The sequence below is a fragment of the Muntiacus reevesi genome, chromosome 13 (genome assembly GCF_963930625.1).
Source record: "Muntiacus reevesi chromosome 13, mMunRee1.1, whole genome shotgun sequence".
Lineage (NCBI taxonomy): Eukaryota > Metazoa > Chordata > Mammalia > Artiodactyla > Cervidae > Muntiacus > Muntiacus reevesi.
In genome coordinates this window covers 5038144-5060768 of record NC_089261.1, presented here as the reverse complement: position 1 = coordinate 5060768, position 22625 = coordinate 5038144, and the positions used below count along the sequence as shown (strand labels likewise).

Here is a 22625-nt window from a genome sequence, read left to right as displayed (position 1 = left end):
GTCATCACGGCACAGGCTTTTCTCTAGTTTATGCGAGCAGGTGCAGGTCGCTAGTTGAGGTGCGCAGGCTTCTCATTGCGGCAGCATTGTTTTCTCATTGGGGAGTTCAGGCTTTAGGGCACACTGGCTTCAGTCGTTGCGCCATGTGGGCTCGGGACTTATGGCTCCCGGGCTCTGGAACACAGGCGCAATGGTTGCGGCGTGTGGGTTTAGTTGCATGTGCGATCTTCCTGGATCAGGGATCAAACCCGTGTCTCTTGCACTGGCAGGCGGATTCTCTACCACTAAGCCACCAGGAAAGCCCCTCCCGTGGTTTTCTCTTAGTCATCAGAGCTAATACTGTGTGTGTCTCTCTCACACATGCACACACACACACAGACATGCACACGCGTGTGTGCGCATACACACACACACACACACACACATAGTGCTCATTTCTCCATCTCTGCTTTATTTCTATTGCTTGCCCTGTCCAGAATGCCCCTCCATCCTACCTTCTAGCTTCTCTATCACATTCTTTGTCTAAGACCAGCTCATGTCCCTCATGCTCTGAGGATTTGTGGTCTGTGCCACCCAGCGAGGCAGTGACGATTGATGTGAACTGTCGAGCAGTTGACCCTGGTTGGTTTAGTTCGGGCCAGGTTGAGAGCCTCCTGAAGGCTGCCTTAGACTCCGAGATGGCCTGTCCAGTGTTGGCCTCAAGGTCGGGCCCATCTAGGGTTTAACTTCAGGTTTCCCAGCCTAAGATGGTGCTAAGAACCCAGCTTCCAGGATCCTGAACCTCCTGGGACAAGGATCTTTGCCAGGGGGTCGCCGACTTTGTGTGATTGCCCTGTTGGTGGCAGCGCTCTAGGCTGTCAGAAACTGAAGCTGTCTTCTGCTTTTTCCTTTCAGTTTACCATTAAGCCTTTGGATAAGAAAATCGATGTCTTCAAATTTAACTCCTCAAAGCTTCGTGTCAATAAGTTGGTAAGTTAAGATCCTGGTTTTTATTATGGCCTGCAGTGTTTCTGTGAGACTGAAAGCCTTTTATGAACCAGAATCAGAGTGACATGTTGTGAGGTGTAAAATGATAACCCACTTGATATGTGCTTTCCTGATCAGCCTTGAAGGACTTCTCTTTAGCTTCACCGGAAGAGTCACACTTCTGGGCTTCCCTAGTGGCTCAGTTGGTAAAGAATCTGCCTGTAATGCAGGAGACTTGGATTCCATCCGTGGGTCAGAAAGATCCCCTGGAGAAGGAAATGGCAACCCCCCCAAGTATTCTTGCCTGGAAAATCCCATGGACAGAGGAGCCTGATGGGCTAAAGTCCATGGGGTCCCAAGAGCTGGACATGACTAAGCCACTAAACCACCACCAGCAAAGAGTCAAATCTACATTTTGTGATGAGGAACTTTTTTTTTTAAGTTATTTTTTTGAAGTATTTCATACATATGAAAGGATAAGTATAATGTATCTATGAGGTATAAAGAATGACAGGAATAAACAACAACTTAGCCACCACCCAGCTTTAAGAAATACCACGCTCCCAGACTTCCCTGCTGCTCCAGTGGTTGGTTGAGGCTCTGTGCTTTCACTGCAGGGGACATGGGTTCAATCTCTGGTTGGAGAAGCTCCACCTCCCATGCAGTCTGGCAGAGCAAAAAAAAAAAGAAAGGAAACAGCACACTCCCATCACTGTGGGAACCCACTCCCACACTGGCACCCTGCCAGCCCCCTGCTCCCCAAGGGCAACAGTGTTCTCAGCTGTGTCCTCAGTATCCCCCCCGATATTCAAGAACTTCTACTTTGCATATGTCTAAACAAGGATACTAGCAAATTCTGTATGCTCTTGAAATGTATATATGTGCTGTCAGCTGTATTCCTCTGTCACTTGCCTTTTTTACTCCCCCCCCTTTTTTTTTGGAGATTTATCTATGCTGATGCTTAAAAACACAGCCCTGAGTGGCTGAGCGCGCACAGGCTTCCCTGCTGTATAGTATTCCATTCTGTATTGTATGAAACATGCATGTATTTTTTCCTCCACACTCCTATCAGTAGACAGTGCTTTCTGTGCCTTGCTTGTGCGGGCAGTTGCTGCCCGGGAGTTCAGAGCACGTCTTCGTGTAGCCCTGCACGCAGCCCGTGTCCACGGGTGTTCACACGTCCCCTGCTTTCTCCTGGCCGCAGATTCTCCAGCTGTGTATTGGGAATCACGACCTGTTTATGAGGAGGAGGAAGGCCGATTCTTTGGAAGTCCAGCAGATGAAAGCCCAGGCCAGAGAGGAGAAGGCCAGAAAGCAGGTGAGCGGGTGTTGGAACTGCCACTGTCGCCCCGTGGTGGCCTCGGCCGGGAGGTGAGGGGTGGCCGTCCTCTGATCATGAAAGTGCCTACTCTCATTTTATCCCTGTTGGATCCTTCTGGCCGATGAATAAATGATGGCGGGACCTCAGCTCTGGAAATGAGGAATAAACTGTAACGGTGTATCTCAAAGACATGTCCCTGGTTATTTCTCCAGTGAAGTGAGTGAAGCGTGGTCAGTGCAGGTTCGGGTAGAGATAGCCAAACCCACACGTACCCATCCGTCCATCTTTCTACCCATCCATCCATCCATCCATCCATCCATCTCTGGTCCGTGCCGCTAAGCTTTCGTTCTTTCTGCCTGCCCGTCTCCTGTGCCCAGCCTTTTTCTTTTCCAATTAGCTGGTGATGGAAGACAGGGCACACCCAGCAGCCTGCTGATGGAATGCTAATTAGACCCCGGCCGCACTTCCCCGCTGCAGGTCAGGCCGGGCGGCGCAGCGGCCACAGTGGGAGGCGCCGGGAGCCTCCGTTATCATCAGCCCGGACCATCCACATCATTGTTTTCCACTCATAGACCTTTCCGACTCACCGAAACCCACACAGCTTATCTGAACCTCGCTGCCGCAAATGTCAGCTGTGGTTGTGGATGAACTACCAGACAGAGGACAGCAGCTGCAATCAGCTGCCCTCGGACTTGCAGGCTTGGAGGGGTGATGCTTAGTCTGTGCGCAGCTCTCTACCTCGGGTCCTCCGGCGAGGCTGGCTCCCGGCCCCGGGATTTAGGACGGAACGCCCAGCTGGATCCATTGTGCTCTCGGCTCTCCATCTCTTTGCTCTCTTGAGACATAAGGCCACAGACATACTCACTGGGATGCTTTATGTGCGTGTGTGCGAGGTGGGGGGTGGGGGGCAGTGGAATGGGTTTTACTGGACAAAGAAATGCTCGTGGGCCAGCTCAGGGTCATAGAGGCAACTTCAAAAAGAGCCCTCTCTGTCCTCCTTATCAGCAGAGCAGAGCTTAGAAGCAAGAGGTGTGAATAGGGCAAGGAAGCGTGTAATCCTCCAGGCTGTGCAGAGAGTAATGTGAACACACCCCTGACCCACGCTGTCGGGAGGACGGCAGACACGTTCCTGACATCTGGCCACCGCAGGTCAGGTGCTCCATGGCCCAGCAGGACAGCTGTTGACCTTGGTGCCAGATATGGGGCTTAGTCTGAGACCCCGGTGAATGACTTCACCTGCCAGGCCTCCATTTTCTCATCTGTCAAGTGGAGCTGAGGATATGTCCTTCTATGTCTCAGATCAAAGGACATGCTGTACCTGCGGGTCTTTGTGGCCGAAACCGCTTTGCGAACGGGGGCATCCCTTATGATTGGGGTGGAGATCTCAGGGAAGGTGCAGTGCTGGGAGCAGAAAGAATAGCAGGCATTTTTCAAGCAGATGATAATGGGGATCTAGTCATCCACGTAATGGAAATTCTAACACGGTGGAAATCGAGAACAAATTGGCCAAGCTTTTCATTGACCTGGAAGAGGAAAATTGGAGAAGAATTTACAGGATTTTATTGCTTGTCTTTGCATTATTCCTTCGATGCCCAATGCCACTTTTTTTTTTTTTTTTTTTGGCTTAGTATTTAGAAAAAGCAGCAGTCTTAGAAATCTTGAGTTGGGGAAAAGGTTAGAGCAAGAAATAAGTCATTAGATGTGCTTTAATTATTTAAGGAAGAAAATAGTGCAGTGCTCACTTCTGGCTCCTGCTTTCTGAACTCACCTAGGGCCCTAAGATCACAGAGAGTAGCACTTGTCCTCTGCTTGTTCCCCTTATTAAACTCGGCATGTGGCCCAATTAATTCGGCGATCCAGAAGGCCAGGGAGGCGGCGGTGGTGGCTTAGCGCTGGTGCCACGGGGAGCGGGCCCCGTCCCCTCCTGGCTCCCTCCTGTCGCAGGCCTGGCTCAGGAGTTGCCTTTGCAGGAGGCTGTGGGGTCTGTACCTCGGCTGCTGCCGCCTCCCCTGTGAAGTACAGCGTGCGAGCTGTTGATGCATCACACGGACAACTTCATCTCCGAGGGTCAGAGGCGAGAGCAGAGCTGTTGCTGATGAGACTAGAGGGTGGGAGGGTCCGTGGGTGCGGGGGAGCACGCAGTCTGTCTCTGCAGCCTCCCCTTGGGAGGAGGAGCCTGCATTGCGTCCGTCGAGCCACAGGGCAGGGCCCCCGTGGTCTCCCTGCACAGGGGCCGCGTTGGCCAGGTAGCCGCTTCTGCACCCGCTGTGCACAAACGCACCTACCCATCCCAGTAGAGGCTGGCTCGGCGTTCCACTGTTTGTTCATTTACCGCTCAATGATTTTTCAAGGAGCACGGCTTGCCACTCGACAAGCTGTTTCAGAAGGATGGAGGGTGGTGGGCGAGGGGAGTCACGCTGGTCCCTAAAGTGCCGGCAGGAAATGGGGTCCTCAGAGGGAGACCCTGGCACTGGGCGTCCACAGGTCGCGGGCCCCGGTGACCAGTGGCTGCCTCTCCCCCCAGATGGAGCGGCAGCGCCTCGCGCGGGAGAAGCAGATGCGGGAGGAGGCTGAACGCACGCGGGACGAGCTGGAGAGGCGGCTGCTGCAGATGAAGGAAGAGGCAACGATGGCCAACGAAGCCCTGGTGACGTCCGCGGGGCTGGGTCCCGGGAGGCCTCTTGGACCCCCTCGGGCTCGGGGTTAGGCCATGAAGTAGCCTATGAAGACCATGGAGTAGCCACACTGGCTTTGACATTTCGGCTTAAAAAAAAAAAACATCATTGTCTGTCTTTCCACCTGTGTTTCCAGGAGCAGATTTAGGCTGAGTTCAGCCTCCCAGGGCAGGCAAATTCCACTCACCATGGATCACCTTTCCCCGGGGGCGTCTCAGCCCCAGCCCCCCGCTCATCGGGCCATGTGGTCCCCTGGTGGGAGCCATCCTGTCCGCTGAGGGCTAGTTGGCCGTGTCCCTGGCCTCTGCCCGCTGGATTCCCCCATTTGTGACAATCAAATTCGTTTCCACACTGTGACGTGTCCCATGAGGGCACAGTCGCCCTGCTTTTGAACCACTTATTTAAAGAGAGAGAAGGACAGAGTTAAGTTGGTTTTCTCCCTCATAAAATGTAGCCTCAGTTCAAATGGGCCCCTACAGATGGACCCCCTGAACAGCCTTCTCAGCAGTTGAAGGGTGTGGCTTGGGGACTGGCAGGGCCCCAGGGCGTCCAAGACGCTAGTTCTTGCTGACCTGGGCATCTGAGGCCTGAGCAGGGCGGAAGAACAGGAATGGGACCCCCCCATTCCTGCTGAACCGCACTCCTCTCTGCAGATGCGGTCCGAGGAGACGGCCGACCTGTTGGCCGAAAAGGCCCAGATCACGGAGGAGGAGGCGAAGCTCCTGGCCCAGAAGGCGGCAGAGGCCGAGCAGGAGATGCAGCGCGTCAAGGCCACGGCCATCCGGACGGAGGAGGAGAAGCGCCTGATGGAGCAGAAGGTGCTGGAGGCCGAGGTGCTGGCGCTGAAGATGGCTGAGGAGTCGGAGAGGAGGTGAGCGGGTCCTCCCGGGTCAGCCAGAGGCCCCTTCCCGCACGTGCCAGAGGGGCTGGAGCCAGGCGGGCGCAGCGATGCAGTTCTTTGGTTCCGTGGACTGCAGTCCAGCCATGCCGTTGCACTGAGCCCCTGTCCCTCGGATGCTTGTGTTTGCAGGAAAACCACTAAGCTTGTTCACAGGCTGCTTTTAGCTGAGAAGACATGAGACTTTTCTTACATTTACACAATACGCTTTTCCCTTCTTTTGAGGGGCACGTCGGGAGACAGCAGTATTCACCATGCCCTACATGGGGAGCAGGGCTGGGTAGGCCGCCCCAGCTCATGGCCAGGTCCAAGGAAGGGACTGTGGCCTGTGCTTTGCAAAGATGATTCAAGGCTCTGGACTGTCCTTGTCCCGCAGCCGTCAGATGAACACTGACTCGTTCGTAGTCTGAACTTCCTGGGGGGTTTCGCTTTCGTGTACCTCCACCTCCCTCCTGTGTCTTCCGTGGAGCCAACGGCCCCTCCTCTCCTTGCAGGGCCAAGGAGGCCGATCAGCTGAAGCAGGACCTGCAGGAGGCTCGAGAGGCAGAGCGAAGAGCCAAGCAGAAGCTGCTGGAAATCACCACCAAGCCCACATACCCGGTGAGCCAGGGGCTCGTGCCACCCTGCTTCTAGCCTCTTGGGCTCCCTGCCCTCCCAGCCCTCAGGTTCCCTGGCGGGGCCCTCGGGGCAACTGTTAGGCAAATGCACGGCAGAGCGAGCAGTGCAGAACGTTCTAGGGCCTCGAAAGCGAGACAGGGTGTGGGGGGCAACATGGCTTAAGCAGAAGAACAGAGCAGGAAGTACAAAAGTGTGGTCCGAAAGAGCAGGAGACAATACCGTTTGCAGCCTTGTAGGGCGGGCGGTGGGAGAGGTCTGTTGGGTCCTCTGTATTTCAGGTGACCCTCTGATCTGGGAGGAGAAAGTCGTCCAATCTCGTTGCCTCGCCTCCATCCGCTTTAGGGGTGGGCACGCTGGGCCCAGGGCCTCTGTGGCCTCTGGAGGGTCAGCGGGTGACACAGCGGTGCCCTCCGTTCTTGGGGAACCAACTTTCCTGATGATCAGATTTCTCCTTCACAGCCCATGAACCCACTCCCAGCACCGCTGCCTCCCGACATGGCAAGCTTCAACCTCATCGGCGACAGCCTGTCTTTTGACTTCAAGGACACTGACATGAAGCGCCTTTCCATGGAGATAGAGAAAGAGAAGTACGGGGTCCCTGGCCTCCCCGGGCCCACGTGGGCAGCCTGTCCCTGACCCCATGACGGTTTGCACTGTCCTTGCCCACCGGACACTCGCGGCACTCTCGCCTGTCTCTCCTGACTGCTCCCATTTTTGTAGGCTTCCCTGGCGGCTCGGACGGTAAAGAATCAACCTGCTATGCAGGAGACCTGGGTTCAATCCCTGGGTCGAGAAGATCCCCTGGAGGAGGGCATGGCAATCCACTCCAGTGTTCTTGCCTGGAGAACCCCATGGACAGAGGAGCCCGATGGGCTACAGTCCATGGAGTCGCAAAGAGTCGGACACGACTGAGCGACGAACACTCTTCACAGTTGCCCACTGGAAGAGGAGCTTCCTGATTGGAAATGAAGGGTGATAGACCAGCTTTCAGTCTTCCAGGATAAAAACGATACCTGATGGGTGACCCAGAGTTTACTGTGGCTTCAGAGCTCACCCACAGCCTAGGACTGGTTGTTGGGGGTCTCCAAGCCAGTCAGATCCTGCTCAAGAGGTGGTCGTGCTCTGACCTGGTGGTAGAACGTGTTTCCCAGTTGTGTTCTCTGGCAGCTGAGCTCAGCCCGCCCTGAGCTGGCCTCCTCGTTTCCTTCATGGTCGGGGGACGTGGCCCTGAGGTGGAAGGGAGCACCCCCCACAGAGGACATCTGACCAGGGTCCCCCGCTCTGAGCCTCAGGTGCCTCAACCCGCCGTGCCACCCCGGCCAGGGGACTGTCACGCCAGCTACCTGGTGTGGGGCGCCTGCTGACGTGGTTCTTTAGCTTTCATTTCATCTCATCGCCACCAGCTGACTTCAGAGGCAGGTCTAGTGTTCCCGTTATCAGCAGGAGCCCAGACTTAGAGCGCCTAGGAACTCACCCAGCACTGCACTGTGGATGAGGGGTTCAGCCCCTCGCCCACCCAACTCTGCAGGGCAAGCGCCTTCACTGGGCTCGGTGTCCTCAGGGCAGCCCCAGGCCGGGCAGTGGGTCCTGGGGACAGAGAGCCCAGCGTCTCTGACTGGTGCCCACGGCGTGAGTTCCCTTCCCCTTCCCTGCATGCTGGGCATGTTCAGCGTTGCCTGGTGGCGATCGGGGTGAGCTGCGTCCTGTCCGTTCCCTGCTCTTTTACAGTTTATGTTTCCTTCCTCAGTCCCCATGAGCATCTGGGCAGAGTCCCTAACCAGCCATGGGAATCCCTGCAGAATGTCCCCTTGGGTCTGGGAGAACCTGGTCTGCTTGGCCACGCCCAGGCAGAGTGGCTTCCCTCACAGATACAGCGTGTCTGCCTGCAGATGGCGTCTTTCTCTTTCCGGTGTTGGCTGTGTGAGCGTCTGTCATCGTTAGGAAATGATGTCCCAGAGCAAGTAGGGATGGGGGCCACAGCCTGTCCGAGAGGTCCACCAGAATGGAGTCCCTTCTCCAAGAAGGGTGTGGCTTCCCTGGTGGCTAGACAGTAAAGTGTCTGCCTGCAATGCAGGAGACCCAGGTCCAATCCCTGGGTCTGGAATGTCACCTGGAGAATGAAAAGGCAACCCACTCCAGTATTCTTGCCTGGAAAATCCCATGGACAGAGGAGCCTGGTAGGTTACAGTCCATGGGGTCACAAAGAGGCGGACGTGACTGCAACTTTTGTTTTGAGACGAGGACATTGTTCTGGGTTCTGGGAGGCTAGCTTCTCTTGTTGATTGTTGGACAGAACTTAAAAGCTCTCCATTAGCCGCGACTACCGGTAGGACAATTTACTGAGGCTCTCCTCCACTCCCTTCTGCTTAATCCTGACCTGGGCTCTGTGCTTGTCATCCCTACTTCACGGAGGAAACGGATGCGGAGCAGTTAAGGGACCGGCCCAAGTCCCCCCGGCCTGTGAGCGGCCGAACAGAGACCTGAACCCCCCAGTTCAGGCTCCGGGTCCCCGGGCTGAGCCGCTCATGGGTCCGCGGCCTCTGGCACGGCGGGTCTCGCCCCTCGCCAGCCCCGTGACACGCTGTCCTCTCGCCGGCAGAGTGGAGTACATGGAGAAGAGCAAGCATCTGCAGGAGCAGCTCAACGAGCTCAAGACCGAGATCGAGGCCCTGAGACTCAAAGAGCGGGAGACGGCCTTGGACATGCTGCACAACGAGAACGCCGACCGGGGTGGCGGCGGCAGCAAACAGAACACCATCAAAAAGGTACCGGGGCGCCTGTCCTGCCGCTCGGACGGCCGCTCGCCAAGCGCGGGGTCGGCGTCTGGCTCCCTCGGCAGCCGAGTCGTCACGCTGGTGTCGTGGTTTTTTTTTTAACATGTACTTAGCTGAGGGAATTTTTTTTTTGACTCACGCCGGGAAGGGAAGTTAATCTGCCGATGACTGTGAACCCATTGGCTTGATGGAAGGGAGAGCTTGTGTTAAGAGCTCTGATGAAATGAATCATGGTTACAGGACGGGTTTTGATCCGTCATTTAGCAGTAAAGCAATTCTGTCTTTCAAGCCGAGGGGAGATCTGCCCAGGGAGCTGCCTTACTTAATGAGAAAGCAAAATGAAAGGGAGGCTGTCAAGACTGGCCTCTCCCTCTCAGCTTTTTGCGTGTCTAAGCGGCGTAGGACTGTAAAATTCCATTCTTGATTCAAAACCAAATTCTGAATGTTAAGCTTTCGTCCAGACTTGAAAGGAAATGTCTGGAAGAACCTTAATGTTTTAAAAGATGAGACTTCCCATTTATGTGGCTAACAAGTTTCATGCCTTTTTCTCCATGGATGTTTTGAGCTTTCAGCCTTTGGGAGGAAGTTAAGTCCCACACTGTCAGCCCAAGAATATACTTGTCTTCCGTTGGGCAGAGCAGAAAGGTCCTCTAGCGCCAGGTGATGTCAGCTTCTGACACTTTCCCTAGAACCAGGAACACCTGTCACACGGGGGTCGGTACAAGGTTCTGCAGTGAGCTTAGATGGTGATAGATGTGTTTAATTTTGTACCCTTTACCCGAGTCTTTAAAATTAGTCTCCCAGTTGGAGGGCTGTTTTCAGTGCTTTGGAATCTGAAAACCCTAAGAGATGTGTCTACCTGCCATCACTGAGGGGACAATCGGGAGTCCTGACCCTCCCTCCCGACTCCAGTTACCATTGGCTCCGAGTAGAGAATTCCTTTTAATAGCGTGACCTGGAAGAATAGACCTCTCCACCACCCACGTTCCTCTTTCCCCCAGCTTCTGTAACGTAACAGGTTTCCCTCCTGGACCCACATCTGAAACGCTGAGCAGAGAGAGGAGCTAGAGCGAGGCCTCAGCCTGTGGGCAGAGAGGAGGAAGGACCAGCTGGCCAAGGAGCCAGCGGGGCCTCCAAGGAGCTGCCCTGGACCCCTCTGCACTCTATTCTCTCTCCCCCTGCCCCAGGCACAGGCTGTAGGTAGCTGCCCCACAGCCCCCGGGGTGCTGAAAGCTGTAGAGATCCCCGTTTCCAAGCCACAAAGAACAAACAGGTGAAGTCACCAGTCACAGTTTCAGGCCCGGTCTGAAAGCATTTTGCGAATGGCACGATGACGCGTGACATTGTTGATATCACAGGGTATGTTTTCTGTTTTTCTTCATTTTTATCTTGCTGGTTTAGCCTCAAGCCCAAGGCAGAAGACCTATCTGCATTTGAGCCCTCACAGTAGCTTATGCCCAGGTACTCTGTATGTGGTGATGGGACCGCCCTCTGTGGTACTAACCCCTGCATGAGCTTGCCTGTCTGTGTCCCCGGGGCCGCGCCCAGCCCTCCCGGGGGGGGCTTGAGTCTGAGAGCAGGCGTCCCCCTTGCGGGGCCAGGCCAACCTCCAGGGCCCCGGGGGCCGCCTCGCTCGGAGGAGCATGTCCCGGGGCTGTCGGACCAGCCGTCCGTCCTTCCTTCACGTGTGTTGTTGGGCTGGGGAAGGCCATGGCTTCTTGTCCAGTCAGGTGTGTCTCCAGTCCTTCGTCTTGGTGGCGTCCCCCTCTGATAAATAACCCTAGCATGGGAAAGGGGTCTGTTTCGGTGTCTTTTTAACTCGAGATCATGACCTTTCATGTGGTGACAGCCTCTGAAGACCCGTCCGTGGTCACACCTGGCAGCTTCTGGTTATGGGACCGGGGTGGGGTGGGGAGAGCCGCCCCTCCCAACCCCCACCTTCTGTCCACATCTGTTCTTTTCAAGTAAAGCAAACCACTAGCACAGGGGTCTGAGCTGCGGTCAGGCTCAGCGGACCATCTGTCCACCAGCGAGCCCGCCGATGGCCGCCCCTGCGGGAACTCCCTTCGGGACAGCGCAGTCCTGGCTGATGGGCGGTCAGCGCTCGCCAAGTGAATTAATTGAATGATTGCTGCTTTCCTTCTGCAACAGTTCATTATTCTCCCCACGGGCCTAGGCAGTGGAGAGAGTTTATTACATACAATAATAAAATAACATTCTCCCCCTGCTCCTCACCCGAACCCCGGCAGCACCCACGCCAGTGAGCCCGCCGACACCCGCCAGTCACATGTGGACATATTCTTTGGTGTCCTCACCATGGTTTCTGCTCCCAGAATAAAACAAGCCCATTGGAAGCTTTGTATCAAAAAGTGCGATCTGGCACAGGATAGATCCTATTTGTGGTTGCCATCCAAGCGAGAGAGGTTAGCTATTACAGTCCCAGATGGATCTCATTATAAGATGGATTCGATCTGTCAGTGGTTCCAGGAACCCCTGGCGTGAACCACAATTTGTGTGTGACACTTTTATTTAGCGGGCTCCTGTTTTCTCGAGCCTTCATGCCACATGCTGGCATTGAACACCCCGTCACCAAGCGGTGCATGCTCTGTGCCGGGCAGGAGTGAGAACCCTGAGACGAGTGGGCCAGGTGGCACATCACCCAGGGTGGACCCACTATAGCTTCCTGGACTCCATGGCAAGCACAGGGGCGCACAGGAGGCCCATTTCTTGTTTCCGTCTGTGCTGTCAGATACTGTCTGTGACCGTACTCTTCCACCTTGGGATGATTTCATCTCTCTTCTTTCTGTAATGATTCAGAGCGTTTCAATTCTTCAGGGGCCCGGTTCTGACCGTCAGTCCTCACTGAGCTGTGATTACAGACAAATGAGGTTTGATTTGTACTGCAAACGTGTACTGCTCCTAGGACATGCACAGACGCCTTTTTTTTTTTTTAATGTCTTGATGTGAACTTGTTTTCAAAGTAGGCTGGCTGCAAGCTCCAGTTAACCCAGAATTCAGATTAATTGAGGGTTAATAAAATGGAGTTGCTCTCAACACAGCTGGACTTGATTTCAGCATCACAGATCGAGCAGTGGTAGCTTTTGCTACAGATGAAGTAGGAGGGGAGGCACATTCTGGACCTTGGTGGTTCCAGCAGCCAAGTATCCAAGCCTGCCGGCCAGCCACCTACTATGCCAGGGTGGCTCTGGCCAGAGAGAGCTGAGATGACGAGAAATACCACCGCAGGTTCTGAGATGTGGGCACCCAGACTGTCAAGGGCACAGCTCCATCTAGAAAGTCCAGGGTGAGAAATGCAGATCGGTGGTGAACCGAAGAGTTTCCATTGTCCTGAGGCTCGTCATTAATCTTGTTTCAAACCAGCCTGCGTTGATTTTGTTTCATTTTTTGTGTCTTCTGATCACAGATTCCTTCGAGGAAAGACTGGTTTCCCTCCCTCTGGCCATCCGGGTGTATTCCTCCCGCTTTGCTCTCCGGCCTCCCCCTCGAGGCCTGTGTCTGACCCGCCTCAGCAGGACCCTCTGGGGCTGGTGACACTTAAGCGAAATCCCAAGGGTTTACCCAGGGCAGGGGTTACCATGTTCCTGTGGCAATGCCGAGAGGCAGTCCAGTCTGCCCCACCGGAGCCAGCTGCTCTGCCACTTCCTTCCTCTATGATTCTTACCTTCTGCTAAGGGTGAGTGTCCTCACCTATAAAAGGGGAACAAAACAGTTAACGCCCCTCAGGATTTTTATGAGGATTCAGTGAGTTCCCTGTGGGCTTCCCACCTGGTGAAGCGGTAAAGAATCTGCCTGCTGACGCAGGAGACGCACACACACAGGAGACACATGTTCGACCCCTGAGTCGGGAAGATCCCCTGGAGAAGGAAATGGCAACCCACTCCGGTATTCTTGCCTGGGAGAGCCCATGGACAGAGGAGCCTGGCGGGCTACAGTCCACGGGGTCGCAGAGAGTCAGACACGACTGAGCAGAGCACAGCAAGGAGTTCCGTTTAAAAACTCAGCGAGGGGTTGAACTTACATAAAGAAACAAGCCTGCTTGGGAGTCTGGCCCGGGAGGCGCCACACTTGCGTGCGCAGCTCAAAACATGCATGTCCAGTGGTGGTTTCGTTTCCATGTGTTTGGAGGTAAAAGCTTTTAAAAAGCCGGAATGGACCACACCGATGGTGCTGTGTGATCTGGATTCACAAGGGTGTATTTTTCTGCTCCCGCTGATCTTCGCTGCACATTTCCATCTTCTCCCGATCGATAAGCAGCACAGCTGGTCTGACATTTGCATCCGAGTCTGAGCGGCACTCGCGATCAAAGGCTGCCCTTGGGAACGGAGACCCATGGCATTCTCGGGGTGGCGGGGGTGTGGGTGGAGAGACAGCGGCATGCGTTCCTGGCCTCTGAGTCTTCTGAGCAGGGGCGTGGGTCCGGCAGTGAGGCTTGGGGAGGGGAACATGGTGTCTGGGACTTGAGCCTCTTGCCTGCAGAGCCACCATGCCAATGAGGTGCGCGGTGGCCAGGTGCGCTTTCGCTGCACAATGCACTGTGGAGCTGACAGCGCAGTCGCAACCTTCACCCCCACCCCTTCTCGAGGGACGCTGTCGTTCTGGGCTGGTCTGAGCGCCAGCAAGCTTGTCCTTGTGTTTCGTGCCCACACTCTCTGAAGAACCACAGGATCTCAAAGGCAATCGACAGATGAGAAATCCTGGAGGTCAGAGAGCCTAGAAAGCTTATTTCCTTTGTAAATGGTGCAAACCACCGAAGCCCTGCTCTGGTTTCTGCTGGTGGCGGGGGGACGGGGTGGGGGGGCGGCAGTGAGGAGCCTTGACGCGTCTCTGAAGCCCCGCCGCTGCTCTCAGATCAAGAAGACATAAAAGACCAGTGACATCTTCAATTTGCGGGGACTGCCTCTGGAGCTGCAGGGCTCGGAGTCAAGTAGAGCACTTAAAACACCAGGGATGTGATGAACCCCAGGTCGAGGGTGGACTCGCGTGAGAGGCGTCCCTCCTGGTTAAAGCCACCAGCCTGGCCTCCCTCCTGAGTGACCGTCAGCATTGCCTGCCGGGACCCAGGCCCCTTCACAGGCTGTGCTGCGGGTGTGGTTGACACGCTTAGCGCCCCCAGACCCAGCTCAGGGACCCACTTGGCTCAGCCTCTTTGCCAAAAGACGGCGGTCCAGCCCCTCCCTTGGGTGGGTGGGCTTTACCTGGGTGAGCCCGTTCCCTGTGAGGGGTGTCGGAGGAGCCTACAGAGCCTGCCTCGCCCTCCCAGGATACCTTGCCGCCGTCTGGAAGTCCCCGAGGGCACCAGCGGGCCTTATTTGATGTTTGAGTCAAACACCTCGTCTGGTCCCTCCGCGCGGACCGTACATCTCCACGCCGCTTCCCTCCAGCACCTGGTTCGTCACCGCGACCGCGGTGGGGACGTCCGGCTGTAAACTCATTCTGTGGGCACCGGTTCAGTTCTGAGGATCCCCGCCGTGATTTCCCTTCTGATGTTGGCGATTTGAAAAGACATGGGTCTGTCTACACCGTTTCCCCCAGCTGCTCCTGCCAAGCGCCCTGTGGCCGTCCATCAGCCTCCCCCTGCCCAGTGAGGTGAAGCGGGACGATTAGTCCATTTTCCAGGTGGAGGAGCCGAGCATCACCCGGGCAGCTGGAGATGCCGGCAGACGCCGGTTTCCAGGAGCTGTTCAGCCTAAAAGATGCATCAACCAAAGGCGCCCTCCAGGTTTTCCCAGGCAGATTTCTCCCAGGAGCAGATAAAGTAGCTGATGCCCAGACTGGATCTGTTCATGGCGGTGGACGTGGCCGCTCGTCCCACCTCCGTTTCAGGATAAGCCTGTGGACAAGCTCTCTGCCCCTGTGCACATCACCAGATGGCTTTCGGGCGCAAGCTGTCAGCTAGCAAGACAGAATCGCTTAATCCGGCCAGTTCCCAGCCGCCGTCCCCCTCCGCCAGCCCTGCCCTCCTCGGCTTCTCTTCCGGAAAGGGAACGTTGATCACACCCCAAACCAGAGATTATGTTGGAATTCGCCGCTGCTTCTGGGTTTGGCATTCACCTTCCTGCTCCCAGTGGTGGAGAAGCCACCGGTCCTTCTGTATCTGCGCTGCCCCCGCCACCCCCGCCCCCACCGGCTCCTCTGTTCTTAATATGTAGTGGCAGGAGAGGAAATGTAACGATTTTAGAGCTTGCATTTCAACTTCCCCTGCTTTTTTTATGGGAAGAGCAGGGTCTCAGCCGCTGGAGTTCTTAGGTTAGTGTCTAAAACAGGTTCAGCCTTGTGGGTCTCCTTGTCTGAAATAAGACTCTCCCCCGCACCCCCGCCGCCTTTCTCTCTTACCCCCCAGGGATGAGTGGATTGAGGCGAGGCCCCCAGAGACTAGTTGGAGGACTCCCGGCTCCCTGATTAGTTTTGTTCTCCCAGCCTAATTGTAGAGCTTCTTCTCGCTGTCTCGTCACTGATCGCCCAAGTGGCGCTGTGTCCTGCCCACCCCCACCCCCGATGCCACCCCCTTTTCTTTAGGAACCAGATTATCACAATACAGCCTCGTGAATCAATTTTCTCTATGCGCTGATGAAAGTGTAATTCATCCTTAATCAGGCAGCCTTGCCGCTGCAGGCCCCGTGCCGGAATACATCTAGTTCTTCTCCCTTCACTTTGGGAAGCAGTGCCCCATCCCCCCTCCCCAAAAGGACTTTTAGAGGAGAGCCGGGGAGGAGGGAGCTGGCAGCCAGCAGGCTGGGGGGCTGTATTGCTCCAGCAGGGGGCACTCCTGGGAATGAATGAGGCTGGAGGAGCCTGGGAGCTGGAAGCCTTCCCTGCAGGGCGGGGTGGGGACGGGGACGCCTGCTGAGCTGAGCGGTGCTCCTCTCTCGGTGCCTCCGGGCTTGCTGTCTCTAGAACCCCCGGGGCCCTCTCTCAGGAGCAGGCAGCGGCAGGTGCTTGTGTGTCTCTGTGGGCTGCCTGAAGTCTGAGCTGGAGGCCCCTGAGTCTGCCTTTTCTACGCGTGTCCAAGTCCAGGAGAGGCGGCTGGCTACCAGGTGCCTCCAAGGGCCAGGGCCTTTTTAAGGGCACAGATGCAGCTCCCGAATCCGAACTCGTCTATTAGCTGACGGAGGTGCCTGTGCGGTCACACTGCACACAGCTTGGGTGGTGTGAAGAGGTCTCGCCCCTGCCGGGTGACCCCACCCAGATGACCCCCACCCCGTCCTGCCCTGGCCCGCCCAGTGGCGGTCACAGACGACAGGCAATGCCATGCGGAGGTGGGCGGGAGGGGGAGGCAACTCTGCCCGGCTTGTGGGTCAAGGCTGAGCAGGAAGAAGGGGCCAGGCCACAGGTGGACCAGACGCGCCGCCCCCCGCCCACACAAACACCCCGAAGATGAAAACCACGTCCAGCTCTACAGTCGGCGGAGAAGAGGAGGTTTGTCTGCTTGGAATGGAGCTTGGATTAGTGACAGACTTGAACAGCCGGTTCAGTCAAGAGAGAACTTAATTCCTCCTGTATTATTCACACGGCTGATCTGAATCAGGTATTAGGAGACAACCGGAAGAGAGGCGCGGTCAGCCCTGAGCCCGATGAGGAGACGTTCATGGTCTTCTGTCGTCCTCGGGGTGCCGGCGAGCGGGCCGGCTGAGGCCGCACGTCCTCAGAAGGCTTCAGAGAAGGTGGAGCAGACCCTGCGGGTCCTGCATGAGGCAGCCTGTGTGCCTGAAGCCCCACTCGTCTGTCCCCATCCCCAGGCCTTTCTGCTCCTCTGTCTACTGAAATGGGGGTCCTCTCCCAGCCCCAGTCCTGGAGGCGCTGACCCACCCCGAGCAGTCCGTCTGGGGGTGATGACACTTGCTGCTGGGTCACCAAGGGGCTGCAGGGTGGGGGGTGGGCTCACGGGACGAGCTCCGGCTCTCCGGTGCAACACGGCAGGATGCAAGGCCTCAGTCGGATCATCTCCCGTGTGGTCCCTCGCTTGCTGTGCGGAGAGCCAGGAAGATGGATGCAACACTGAGTGGCTTGTACACTTTGGAGGGTGAGAAGGTGGCCGGGATACCGGCCTCGATGACCTCATCTCCAGGAGTCTACGGAGACGACCACGGGGGCAGTTCATTCCACTAAGGGCCGACTCTATACCGTTTCCGCTAGGGCTTCTCCTCTTTGGTTAGGAATGCATCCTGCCTGAGGTTGCACGATCAGTGTGACAGTCAGGGAGCTTTCTAGAAAGAGCTGGCAGTCACGGATCCCACAGGTGAGGGGAGTGATCTCAAGCCCAGAGGCCAGGAACGTGGCTGGCAGACCCTCTAGGGGGAGGAAAGTAGCCCAGACTTCCCCCTGCAGACCCTTCCCCTGCCGGCCTCCCCAGCCTGCTCTCTAGCATGATCATGATCACGGAGTGATGCTTAAGATGAAGGATGCTGCTGAGTTGGGGCAGGCGGGGCCTGCCATGGCCACCAGGAGGGTTCCAGCCACTCGTGCGGGATTTTTCTCTGATGACGGGCTTCCTGTGGGAATTGGAACCGCCACGGCTTCCCTGGTGGCTCAGACGGTAAAGAATCTTCGCTGCAGTGAGGAAGACCTGGGTTCCATCCCTGGTTGGGGAAGATCCAGGAGAAGGAAATGGCAACCCACTCCAGTATTCTTGCCTGGGAAATCCCACGGACAGAGGAGCCTGGCGGGCTGCAGTCCATGGGGTCATAAAGAGCGTCTGAGTGACTAACACAGGATTTACATTTACACAAACCGTGCAGAAAGAGGGAGTGATGGGGGCAGGTCTGTCTGTGGACCAGGGCCGGAATCCCGGGGCCCTTGGTGTCAGCAGCCGCATCGGCCACCTCTGTCTGGCGGCCCCACCCATCCGTCCAGCAGCCCCGAGACCACAGTACTGTCTTCTTGTCGAGGCCACGCGTCCACGGTGCCTCTCTGCTTCCGCACGGCCAGGGCTTTGGGTCTGTCCTTGCACCTCTCCTTGGACTGGGGCTCAACTGCTGCTCTTGTGAGATAAGAGGTCAGTGTGGGCTGGGGTCCAGGGATGTGTGCTGCCCACGCAAAGAGGGCTTCGCCTCCTGGCAAGCTCACGCTGGAGTGAGTAGCTGGAGTCTGGTGCTGGCACCTCGAGGGGACATCCGGCACGCAGCTCGCGTAGACAATCCAGGAATTCTTGGCGCCTCCGTCATACAAACGGGCAGAAGGCTCTCGGAGACCCACACAGGCCGGGCTCCCCGCCCGGGGAAGTGGCCAGGCCCCCCTCCTCGGGGGCATTTGCTCGCCCCGCCTCAGCAGCCATGAGCCTCCCCTCTTCACCTGCACCCCTTCTAACCCGTGCTGTGCCCTGCTCCCTGATCCCTGGAAGGCCAGGAGCCAGAGCTGGGGGAGAAGGGACGTGATCTCGTAGTATCACTAGCCATAGCGTGTCATCGGGCGTTTCTGATCACGCTGTGAGGAAGGGACCGCCAGGACCACCCCACGGCTCAGCAGCCCAGGTGGGCTTTGGGTCAGGCAGTCTGGCTGTGCCTGTGAGTGACTCGGTGTGTGAAAAGAAGGGCTGTGGCAAGCCGTGTCTCCTGCGGGTCCCCTGTCCCTGGAGGAGCTGACCTGAGGTCCCCTGGGTATGTTGGAGGAACTTGAGTGGTACACAGGCTTCCACCCCTTTCGGTTCACTCTCTCCCAGGACAATTTTTGTCCCAGCGGCTCTCTGGCTCTCTCTTTTTTCCGCATCCTGGTTCCTGTTATCACCAAACGTGTCCTTCCTGTTATCACCAAACGTGTCCTTCCCGGTCCTTCTCCTCTGTTATGTTTAGGGAGAAGCCCATCCTTCTAGAGGGAGTTCCGTCTCAGCAAAGAAATGAAAGCTCTCTACATTCCCGTTAGAGCTGGGCTTTCCAAAGGGCTTCAGAAATTGGTTCCACTGAAGGAAACAGCTCAGATGCCTCCCTGCATTTAGCTTGTTAGTCGGGAACTTCAAGGCCAAAAGATTTGGCAGGATTTAAAGAGCCGGCTCTCAAGCTGTCTCATTTCGAGTGCACTGATGCTGTGCATCTTTGATGGTGAAGTGGTTGGGTTGGAGCCTTCCTCCCCCGCCCTTCGGAGAGCCAAGCTCTTTGGATTCAGAGGCTGCCAGAGGTCTCTGAATGGGGGAATGGGCCAGGCCATCTAGCCTGCCCCCGTGGTTGAACTCCAGAGAAAAGGGGCTCAGAGAGGTCAAGCGTGTCCCCTGAGGCCACGCAGCAAGCTGGTGATGGAGAATTAGCACCTGGGCCTCTCCAGCCTGGTGGGGAACTCTTGAATTCCCCCGCATCTCACCATTCGTTGCAGTCACCACCTGAGTTTTGCTCACTCGACAAGCGGAGCTCCCACCACACAGCACTCAGCCGGTGGCTCGAGGGTATGAAGGTGGACGGGCCGTTCGTGCCGTCCCCATCCCTGGGAACTCTCAGCAAAGTTCTGGAGCTGGGCGTGGCGCGCACAGCCTCGCCGGCGCAGTTGATTTCAGGAGCAGAGCCGGGCGCTGGGAGGGTGCCCACGCCAGATGCTTCCGCTTGGGGAGCTCCTGGCAAGGGGCCTGCCGGGTTGGGGAATCAAGGTTTGGCAGCCCCAAGAGGTCGAAAACCTTATCTGCCAGCCAGGAGCCCCTCCCCCGACCCTCCCCCTCCCTTCCGCCTCTTCCCCTTGCTCCTTCCCCGAGCTCCTGCCTCTCAGGAAAGGCCTCAGGCCCAGAGCACCCCCCACCACCACCACCACCTGCTCCCCCCTCCCTGCCTGAACCAGCCCCACCTAGAAAGCCCGAGCCTTCCATCCCAGTTTGTGGATGGAAACCCCCTCTCAGCCGCCAGGTCACAGGCAAGTTGGCTCTGGGGTTCCCTGGGGAACCGGGAGCAGAAGAGACGAGCTGGTCCTCACGGGCCGCAGGCCTGCCCCTCCCAAGGCCCATCACCTTGCCCCAGCGGCGTGCCCGGGGCCTGAGGACTGAGACGGCGCTGCCGAGCTGGCCCTCGAGTCCTGGCGTGGACAGCACAGCCTGTAGACGGGGATGGAGGAGTCTCTCCAAATGCCCCGGGGTCTCCTGCCCGCCAGCCCTCCCTCCCTCCTGGCATGTCCTCACTGGTCACCTCCCAATTCGAGTCCGTGGACGCCTTTGGAAACTTGCTTGGGGCTGACCACCAGCTTCTCGAGCCATGTTCCCTTTCCTTCCAAACCCACTTCCGGCTCAGTCCCCGAGGCAGGAGGGTGTCCTGTTGTGAAAGGGCAAGCGGCCAGCCCTGCCTTCACCATCTTCTCTGCTTCCTTGCAGCTCACCCTGCAGAGCGCCAAGTCCCGAGTGGCCTTCTTTGAAGAGCTCTAGCAGGTGACCCGGCCACCCCAGGATCAGCTGCTTCTGCCCGCCCGCCCGCAGCACCGACAGGATGGGCCCGACACCGCGGGAGCCATCCAAAGGCGGGCCGAGCGGAGAGCCCAGCCCTTTCATGTGCAATTGCCTTGAACTATGACCCTGCAGAGGGTTCCCTCGTGGGGTTCTAGTTCTCCTGACCTGAGTCTTTAGGTTTTTTTAAGAAGTATTTGTCTCTCCTCGTCTGATGTGGGATCCTATGCTTCCTTCGTCCAAAGCACCCTGGAGTGTGTGTCTTACTGTCCCCCCCTCCCCGGCCCCCCTGCTGGGAAGTAGCTTCAGGGAGGGGAGAACTCAAGCCCCCTGGAGACCCAGAGGCTGGTGCCATCCCCCAGCCCTGCCCCCAGCGTTCCAGAACGTTCCTCTCCTTCCCTGGTGAGGAGCTGGCATGGGGAGAAGGTGGCCCAGAGTGGCCCGCCTGCTCCACATCATCGGAGAGCTCGGCCACGACGAGCCAGGAGAAGATGGGTGCTCGGCCCAGGCACCCCCGGGGGCAGCGCTCTGGCTACCCGCGGTGGGGAGTGGGAACGCAGCTGCGCCCGGGGAAAACCCGGCCTAAGCTGTGGTGAAGGGCTGGCTGCCTGCAGAGGGCCTGGGAGGCCAGCCAAGCCTGCACCTGGAACTTGTACCCTACAAAACACTCACTGCCTCTCTCCTGCCTGCTCAGACCCAGGCCTGAGAGGCAGGCATAGGCGGGATGGGCCTCTCCAGCCGGAGGCTCTCCTGCATGTGCAGGGGTGTGAGGGGGTTCCCCATCGCTCTAGTCAGCTCAGCCACGACCCAGGTCTCTGCAGGGCTCTTGAGGCCCTGCAGGGACGTCTCACTGGCCCCAACACCCAGTGCCACTGACACGGCCACGGTCCGTCTTGCCGATCTGAACCATCCTTCCTCCTGCCCACGCGCTGGCACAGCCCCCCACCCGTGACGGTGCCTGGGCCTCCTTTCCTGCAGCCCTTGTCTCCCAAGAGCCTTCACTTTACATTCTCCCTGGGCCGTGGAGGGGAGGGGTGCAGGTGACCCCGGGGCCGGGTGGGGGCATAGTCAGTGCTCGGCAGCTGCTGGCACATGACCCCACCCACCCCCGTGCCCACCCCAAGGCCCACACTCGCTCCTTGGTTTGGGGCCACTCTCCTGCCCTTCCTTCTCCACGGCCTGCTGGACCCACCAGCCTGTTTACATCCTTCCCACGGGGCTCTTGTGCAGAGCGGCAGGAGGGAACGCTCATCCAGTGAGAAGACGCTTCCTACGCCAAGACTTGTGAGGGCCAGATTTCCCGGGGGCAGAGGTGGTCTCCGGCCATCCTAAGTGGTTTTGAGAGACTGAGACACTCAGCGATCCCGCCAGATTCCACGGTCAGGCTGCCCTGGGGTTGTCCCGGGCTGGCCGCCAGCGCCTCGGGCCGCCCTGCCCGCAGGAGGCCAGCCCCTCGCGCCGTGCGGGGTGGGACTCTGAACACTACGCATGGACGGCTGCGGCCGGGAGGTTCCCCTCCGTCTCCCCTGTCCCTCCAAGGCCTCCTGCCCTGAGACGAGGCTCCCGGTGGGGATCCTCTAGCGTCTGCCCGGCTGTCTCCTCAGGCTCACCACCCATCCATCCCTGACCTGTAGACTTAGTCTGTAACAGCGGCTGTGGGCACAGAGCATGGCGGTCATTTATAAAAACCTTGTCGGACTGTGTGGGGTTTTGTTGTTGTTGTTATTATTATTTAACTGCTGCTGGTCTGTCTGAAGTCGGTGGCCACAGGGGAGCGGGCTGACGTCTGAGCCGTATAGGGGAGCTGCCTCGGGCTGGGAGGGGGGCGTGGGCCGGCTGGAACACCGTGGTTTTCCTCGGGGATGAGAGCAGGCGGGTACCTCCCGGAGATGGACAGGCGGAGAGGACGGGGCCCTCTGAAGGGTCCTGAGCCCGAGTGGAAGAAGGACTCTGACAGGAGCTCCGTGCTCAGGGCGCGCGCCCACCGCGGAGGCGACTGTGATGTGTG

The 22625-nt window shown here is 57.5% G+C and overlaps 1 protein-coding gene across 4 annotated transcripts in view; it reads left to right on the top strand.

Moving 5' to 3' along the window:
- The window catches only part of NF2 (NF2, moesin-ezrin-radixin like (MERLIN) tumor suppressor), a 65045-nt gene extending 42725 nt beyond the window's left edge, over positions 1 to 22320 (top strand). The window contains exons 9-17 of one of the 4 annotated variants that reach the window (XM_065903664.1): positions 895 to 969; positions 2171 to 2284; positions 4812 to 4934; positions 5616 to 5833; positions 6355 to 6460; positions 6938 to 7065; positions 9078 to 9243; positions 10654 to 10713; positions 20549 to 22320. In XM_065903664.1, the coding sequence (XP_065759736.1) occupies positions 895 to 969; positions 2171 to 2284; positions 4812 to 4934; positions 5616 to 5833; positions 6355 to 6460; positions 6938 to 7065; positions 9078 to 9243; positions 10654 to 10689 (966 nt within the window). In that variant the 3' untranslated portion in view covers positions 10690 to 10713; positions 20549 to 22320. Of the gene's footprint in view, positions 1 to 894; positions 970 to 2170; positions 2285 to 4811; positions 4935 to 5615; positions 5834 to 6354; positions 6461 to 6937; positions 7066 to 9077; positions 9254 to 10653; positions 10782 to 20548 lie in introns of those variants that run through there. The other 3 variants (XM_065903663.1, XM_065903666.1, XM_065903667.1) reach the window with 3 other exon arrangements.
- The last annotated feature ends 305 nt before the right edge of the window (positions 22321 to 22625 follow it).